At 26.4% G+C, this 8,616-nt stretch overlaps 1 protein-coding gene across 1 annotated transcript; it reads right to left on the reverse strand.

Moving 5' to 3' along the window:
* Window positions 1-2,024: 2,024 nt before the first annotated feature.
* LOC107070737 (small ribosomal subunit protein eS28) lies at window positions 2,025-6,585 on the reverse strand. Its single transcript, XM_089174811.1, has 2 exons — window positions 4,859-6,585; window positions 2,025-2,167 (listed from the first exon to the last, which is right to left on the reverse strand). The coding sequence occupies exon 1, from the start codon at window positions 6,132-6,134 to the stop codon at window positions 5,937-5,939; it is 198 nt and encodes a 65-aa protein (XP_089030937.1). The 5' UTR covers window positions 6,135-6,585; the 3' UTR covers window positions 2,025-2,167; window positions 4,859-5,936.
* Between the last annotated feature and the right edge of the window lie 2,031 nt (window positions 6,586-8,616).

The raw sequence follows: 8,616 nt of genomic DNA on the forward strand, positions 1-8,616 counted from the left end.
ATAAAAATTGAAGAGAAAACGTTTTTTTTTTTTAATTCTGATCCATTAGCTAACTTATTAAAAGTCATTTGTAGTTGAAACTCGTTTTGTAGAAACAATAAGCCGTTATGATCGCCATCAAAAAACGCTCGTTTTCTTAATGTTTTACGTCATAAGGTAGAGTACGCACTCACGTTTTCAACTAACACACATACACACCTGTTTACACGTATCTCTCTCTCTCTCTCTTACGAATACACAAAAGATTTCTTAATATGAATTTATTTGATCTATCGATCTATCCATTCTATCTTCTTTCTTTACATATAATCGTTTTCGTCAATTTTAATTGCAAAATCACTAACATATGATTAGGAGAATGATTGTGGAAAATATTTAAAAATGAACAAAATAAAAAGGGAACTTATTATCTTTTTACAGCTGTTTTTTTATAGTTTTTTTAAATATTTTTCTTATCACATTTATTTCTATTTCTTTTTTTCCTTTTTTTATTTATTAATTTTACCCAAATAATTTGGTAAAAACATTAACATAGATTTGCATATTGAATTTTTCTATTTTAAGTTTACCCTGTTGTTATTTAACAAGATTTCATTCACTTCCAATTTTTGCGTGTGTTATATTTTTTATAATTAAGTAAAAATAAATGTCAGGTTTTCCTTAACATTAATCAATCACGTTCAACATAATCGATGATTTATTCAAGACTAGAGATATAATTACTAAGAAGAAAAAAAAACAATAGTGATGCATAAATACGATTGAAACTAAGTTTAGAATGAATTGTTTTCAACTTACGAGAAATAATTATAAAAAAAAACTCTTTCAAATTGATTAGGTAATACCAAAAAAAAAAGGTAGGGTAGTAAAATTTATAACTTATCATTAAAATGAAAAAAATTGCAACGCGTTTTATAACTATGTTATAAACATTACATTTATTATCAATAAAATACGATTTCACTGACTTTTCTATCTTTGTGTGAGAGTACTCGAATAAAGGTCATTCAGACAACGAATAAGATCAAAGTCCATCAAGGAAGAAATAGTCGTAATCATTCAAATACATTATTAATATTATTATATTGTTAAGGAACATGTTCATGCAATTTATATACAAATTGTGTTTTATTGTTAGATAATTAATACTAATTTTGTAATATTTAAAAGAATAATGTAGTTTATTAAACTGAAAGAAAAATTGATAATCCAATAGGTGACGACTGATTACCCCCCATCCCCTTTCGCCTCCTCTGCTTTATCAATTATTTTATCTAGATCAAATTTGTTTTTATAATCACGTGTCTTTATTAAAGATTAAAGTGTAAAGATGCACGTGTACTTTGCACCTACTTGATATCATTTCTCAAACGAAGATAATTTATTATCAGATCTTAATTCAATTACATGCTTATTTTTTCTTCTTCTTCTTCTTCTTCTTCTTCTTCTTCTTTTTCATTTCTCACGTAATATTTCATTTGTATTTTTTTCTTCTTCTCTTTATTTCTAATGTGTTTCTAATGAGTGATTCCTGCATTAATATTTCTCGGAACAGTACTGACTAATGCATCAATTTTTTCTACCAGACAAATTTGTTAATCAAATGATATTAAACAGAAACTCATTAATAAATATTTTTACCGGATGATGATGATGATGATAATGGTTAATTGGAAAAGAAAAAAAATTTTTCTTCTTAATACAATCACATTTGATTATAATTCTTTAAACATCGATCTTGTACAATATATTTTATGGATAAATAAAATACTTAAAAGAGAGAGATCGTAATTTTAAAATAAAAAAAAAAAAAACTTTAAATTTATCGATAAATAAATCGTGAGATATGCTGTTATAAAAGAAAGAAAGAAAGAAAGAAAGAAAAAAAAGTTCAAAGTTTATGTTTTCAGTTATTTATAAATTTTATAGACGCTATAAATAATTGAAATGACAACTAATAAAAACTGTATAAACGTCTACATAATTATCAATGAATTAAAATTGATACTCTTGACGATACTCACCTATCGATTTCGTTATTGTTGCTGTTGTTATAGCAGTTGTTTTGCACATTGCGTTTCTCTTTTTCCATCATCACCATCATAATTGTTTATCTTTCTTTTTTATTCGATGATCCAATTTTTGGAGTTTAACTGTATTTGCTTCACTGCAAAAAAAAAACAAAGAAAATAAATGCATCAACTGCATACGCAGCCTATCACTCGTAACATCATAAAACATCTTCTTAATATACATATATATATATAAATCACGTTGTTTGTCCATAATGAACTCCTAAATTATTGAACCGATTTGAATAAAATTTTGCACACTGTGTGCAGTTTCATTCAACTTGAAAGATAGGATAGTTTATATCTAAAGTCAAAGTAATGTTTACATGTAATAATAATAATAATTATTATTATTATTATTATTAAATTTAAACATAAAAAATTGTTGACGCGCGCGTATAAAAAGCAGGAATAATAATATACACGAGGTTGGTTATTTAGCCTTGAAAAAATAAAGAAACGCTTACACTGTCTTTTTTTTTTTTTTTTTTTTTTTTTTTTTTTTTTTTGATATTTTTAAAAATGACAATAAGTTTGATAACTTTATGAGGATAAAAAAAAGAGAGAATTTTTAATATATATCCCCTTGATTAGTAACGAGTTCCTTTAAGGTAAATAGTAAATTCATTTGCGATGAAATCATTTCAGTCCTCTTTCCTTTTCCCTCTTTTCTCTCTTTCTCTCTGAAATTGAATCTTGACAAGGAGCAGAAAACCGGTTTTATTTGATAGTCGTGGCAATAGCACTAATAAAACAGAATATCTACATAGATATAATTACTGTTGTTTTTTTTTTTACTCATGTTAATGACAAATTCAGCATTTAACGTGCACAAACAGGTAAAGTTTTTTTTTTTTTTTCTATTGATAATAATCATGAGAAAAAAGAAAAAGAAAACAAAAACTCAAACAAGCATAAAAATAGTAAGGTGCGTGCAATCAATGCAATATTCCTATACTTGAACTCAAACTTTAAATATTATTCTTGACCTGTTCGAATATTACTTTGATTTGTTCTTTTTACGTGCATGTACCGTTTTATAATAATAAATTTACTGCAAAGTATGTCCAGGTATTATTACGACGTAATGAACAAATTATTCTCAGTCATTGTTAACGTAATTTTACGTAAGATTTGAACGTCTTAAACATATTTTATTTTAAAGTTAATAGAATTTTTAATATATTATGTATAATACTTGTCACACACGCACATTTATATAAGAGAGATTATTAGGGGAGAGGTAACATTAAATTATTTAAAATAATAATAATTATTATTATTATCATTATAATTACGAAACGTTACAAACACTGCATACATAAAAAAAATATATTACAAATATACACATGTGAATACTTGTTCAATATTTTACTAATAATTTGCACAATGACGTCAAGAAACTTTGATCCTCCCTCTTGTTTTTTTTTTGCCTTTTACCATAAAAAAAAAAAATAAAAATAAAAAAACAATAGCTTATCTCAGGTTTAAAGGTTGAATAATATACACTTGTCCACAATGTCACATACAATTATTATCCATTTGTTTTTTTAATGGACAAATCAAATGGAACGAGTAGATAAGTTTTTATAAATAATACGATATAAGTTTTATCTATCGAGTTTATAGATTGATCAATATGTTTTGAATATTCATTTTTCAATACTTTATTGTCACATTGTCAGAGAATTTCTCATTAATTCAAATAAATATTAAGCTGTAAGATGAAAACAAGAAAAAAATCATTATTTGCATTTTTTCTTCTTTTTTTGGGGGAATATAAATCATACGACATACCGAAGAGTTACTTAAAATACATTTTGAAGCCTTTCATATGTAAGTATCAGACTTATTATCTTTGTTGAAATGATATAAGGTTTTTATAAACAATAAACAAACCAATTCTCTACTCGTTCATTTATTTATCTTGTTTTTTCATTTTCCTTTTTTTTTTTTTTTTTTTTTGTTTGAAATCAAAGGTGTTACGATTGTCTGAAAGTGAATGCAATGAAATGCAATGAATGCAATTGAAATTTTTTTTTCAATTGGATATTAAAAGAAGAAAAAAAAACGATTGTATAATATTCTGGAAACACTTACGTGAATAAAAGAAACAACCAAAAAAAAAAAAAAACACACAGCAAAACGATAAAGTCTATCAAGGTTGTTAATTTTGAATTATCCTCGATGGATTCTCCTATCAATGAGACCTTTTTCAATTATTTATTTATATATTTAGTTTTAATTCACATAGAGAAAACAATATTAAGAAAATGTAGCAAAGAAAAAAAGAAAAAGAAACCATATACAACTTGAATCCGTTTATTAGTTAGTGTTGTAAGATTTGATTCAATTTATTAGAAACGATTCGAAACGACAAAGAATCTTGACAAACATCGTTGAATGTTCATCAAGAACTGACTCTTTATTCTCTCCCACTTTGACAAGTCTTGTCTCTAGAATTACGCCCTTCCTTTCTAATTGCTAAATACAACGTTTAATTATTCATGCCAATCCAACTTGGCTCGTTAAAGTTGCCGTCTGATTGGCCAGACAATAATGAGATCGAAATACTTTCGATAGTGTTAACTTTGTGTGTGTGTGTGTGTTTTTTGTATCTTTCTTTTTCAAAAATATACACTTTCATATATGCATATCTTTTTGTCTTATTACTTTTTCTCTTGTATGTTTTACTTTTTTTTTTAGTCTAATAACTTTAATCCCTTAATTATTATAAATGACAGTGAAAAATATTTCGATGTAATATATTTCGATAGATCGATTACTTAGTCATTGATCTTCTTCGTCTTCTTGGAATCGTTGAGTAATTAAAGAATTGTAGTTGCTCTATTTGTCGTTTTTAGTATCTTCTTTTTTCACTATTTATTTCACTATATTAATAATAATACAGTTAAGAAACTATGATGAATTACTAGTGTAGTTAATTACGTATATCAGTTCACTGTATCCGTCACGAATAATACGAGGAAAATAAACATGGCGTATGACAAGATGACTGACCAAGTTCTCAATGCGATTTAACTCTATCACTAACGGCAAAGAACTGAACTAAAACTTTCAAGTTTACTATTGATGATACTCGCTTGACAAAGTATTATTATTTTCATTGATTTTTCTTTGTTTGATAATTAAAAGGCTTTTGGTAAATCCATTTTGATACAACATATTTCACACTTGATAACATTTGCTAAATTATTCTTTAACGATTGATGATGTAACATCTAAGGTAATTTTAGGTTAAGCTAATTGGTAAAGTAGAAAACTTCTATTTCTTATCGAATTTATAAAAGATTTACTTTCGTAACAACATTACTATCATATAACGATTGTAAATAATATTAATTTACGTCACTTCCTGTATAATTATGAAAACAAACTAATAAATGCTATATAATTAAATATAATATGATTGTATTGAGTATAAAGTGACGATGCAAGATACCTTAACAATTAATAAATAAATAACATAGTATTATTGACAATTAAATCTTGTTTTTAGGAATAAATTAAGTTATGAAAAAAATAGAGTGTCACACGGGTAACGTAGTGATAGCATGGCATTAACAGGATATTACTTTTTTTCCTTATCCTATTAAATGACGTAATGTTAAGAAAATTATTTCTACGAATAATATCAAATACTTTTTTTTTTAATATTATTAAAAACATATTATTACACAAATTAATTACAAGTCATCGTTAATGAATTTTTCTTCGTTGTAATATATGATATAAAATTTGTTAATTAAAAAAAATGAATTTCGTTGCAACGAAATTTGCAGCAGCTTCGTGCGTACGTGAAAAATTTATAATATTCACAATGGCAGAAATTTGCAGAGAAAATTAACGCAATCTTCGTGCTTCTCGTTCAGATTCCAAAAGCGTTAAAATATCTCCTTCACGAACGGGTCCTTTAACATTTCGGATGATTTGTCTGTTCTGTTCATTTAAAAATTCCACTTTGACTTGGGTACATTGACCTTGAGAGCCCGTTCTGCCGAGCACCTTTACAACTCGTGCACGAACTATCGGTGTTTCCATGATATTTCAATGAAACTATTAATCACTTTCGTTCGATATAAATTAATTTTCGTTCAACGAAATCGTTATCGATCGTTAACGATTACACTTACGTAATGTAGTATTCTATAAGTTATTTTAAAGTCTTTCAACTTCTGCCAACTGTCGTAAATACTGACATTAAATTGAATAAGAAACTAAAAGAAGTTACATAAAAAGGTACACGGGATAAGAATTAAATTCACCTAGATATTGAATTGTTAATATTTGAAGATTCAATTATACATTTGTTATTGTGATTTAAAAAGAAAATTGTCAAGTAAATTGATAGTTAGTATGATAATGCATAATTATTAATTTGGTAGCATTGACGTCGAGTAAGTTAGAACAAAAATAGCAACTCGTAGGAGAGAAGTCAAATCGTCGTTGGAAAATCAAGAGAAGCGAGTGTTAGTTAGAAAAAATTTCAAAATTCGCGCCTACGGGTCAAAACGTCAACTCAAAACGCCGTCTGTCGGAAATTTCGAGGATATTATTCAAATTTAAATCCATCCTTCCTTCGCGCCTTTCTAGTTTATTATATATATAAATAAATATCGTATGTGAGTATTAGTTACAATTGATTTTATTCGCTTGTGCTTTAGTACAAATGTCACATTATTTTCCTTGCCTAATAATAACAAGAAAGAAATATGTCTTTCGATATTATTTCTTTTTATATGTATATATCCCAATTTTATTCGAAATATATTCACGCGATGTGAATGTGAATTTTATTTGCTAAGAGATACCCTTTATATGCGTCATACAACACGACGACTACATTTATTTCCCTTTCTTTCTTTCTTCCTTTCTTTCTTTCTTACTTTCATTCTGAGGATTTTTGTTCTTATCACCACTTACGCATGTATCACGCACGCATGCACAAAGACGAACAACAACATTCTTTCATATAAAATTTACATATCGTACGTGAAAAATTGTTAATGTATTATCTTGATAAATAAGCAGTACGTGGTCTGATTCGACGATGTTAATTAATTCATTAATTAATTAAACAATCTCGTCAGTATGTATTCGATATACATATGTTTTCTTTTTTTTTTTTCGAAACTTCAGATTTATCGCTACAAATGAGAATTAAAAACTATCTAAACTATTTATGTATAATATGTATATGCATTTATGAATGTAAGTATGTATGTATGCATGTATTTATATTACCTACAGGGAAAGATAGAAAGAGAGAAAGAGATATGATTTCAGCTGCGTATTATATAATATTATTATATTAAATCGATCATTTTAATTATATAACATTTCTTTCTTCTTTTGTCTTATTTGAACACAATACGAGCAACAGACACCATCTTTATTTTATTTTCTTTTTTGTTTGTTTATAAATATATTCTTATTTCTTCTACTTCTTTCTTCCTTCCTTCCTTCCTTCCTTCCTCCTTTCCTTCCTTTCTTCCTCCTTCCGTCAATTCGCGCGGATTAATGAATTTCAGAGGGAAGATACTTTTTTTTTTTTTTTTTTTAAGGAATGTTTGTAAGACGAGGATAAAAAATAAAACAGAAATAAATTATATTATAGGAAATATATTCCACAGAAGGCAGTATTAATTAAATAACATTTGAATCATCCTATTTGCGAATGCGTGTCATTTCGTTTAAGCCCAAGGGTCGGCAATCTTTTGAGTTGGAAGAGCCAAAAATTACAATTTACAAAATTTCAAAGTTTTTCAAGAGCCACAAAATATAGTTAGTACTCGCCTGAATAAAGTTTTTTGATACAAAAAAAAAATGAATCTATTTATTCATCGGTGCCTATTCCTCGTTAATTTAAAGAGCCGCAGGTTGCCAACTCCCTGGTTTAGCCGAAATAATGTATGATAGATTTTATAAGACTGGTGTAAATCATTCTTAAATATTACTACAACTAATTATTATCGTAAGTGTTGTTTTTATTGATCCAATAATTATTTCATTCGTTAGGCGCATTACTTTTTTTTTATATCCAATATTTTAATTATTTATTTATTTATTTATACATAGAGAAAGATTTTTATTGTATTTTTGGTATTATTAAGCTTGAAAAGAAGCTCGTGAAACATAAATAAATAAAAATTCTTTTTATTTACACCGATCTTATATCATTTTTTTTTTTTTTTTTTTTTTTTACTATTTTCTTGATTTTAATTTATTTTTGTTTTGGTTTTTGTTCTATTCATTGCATTGTTCGGAAAATGCTCTGTAAAAGAGCGAAGGCAAGGATTTTTAAATTGTGAAATTGTATCATATTTTTTTGTTTGTGTATTTATTTTTTAAAATCTTTTTTTTTCATTTTTAATTGGTTTCTTTTTTTCTTCTTCTTCTTCTTCTTCTTCTTCTCCTTCTTCTTCTTCTTGTTATATTATTAACAATACATTTATTATGTGTACAAAAAGAGCTATGCGATAATGATCCCATGTTCTACATATAATAATAATAATTATCATTC

Source organism: Polistes dominula, unplaced genomic scaffold (genome assembly GCF_049000335.1).
Source record: "Polistes dominula isolate Pdom_NZ unplaced genomic scaffold, Pdom_raw_medaka contig_16, whole genome shotgun sequence".
Classification (NCBI taxonomy): Eukaryota; Metazoa; Arthropoda; class Insecta; order Hymenoptera; family Vespidae; genus Polistes; species Polistes dominula.

What these genes read in the sequence shown, in the direction of transcription:
- LOC107070737 (XM_089174811.1), bottom strand. Translation starts at nt 6,134, where the DNA reads ATGGAAACACCGATAGTTCGTGCACGAGTTGTAAAGGTGCTCGGCAGA.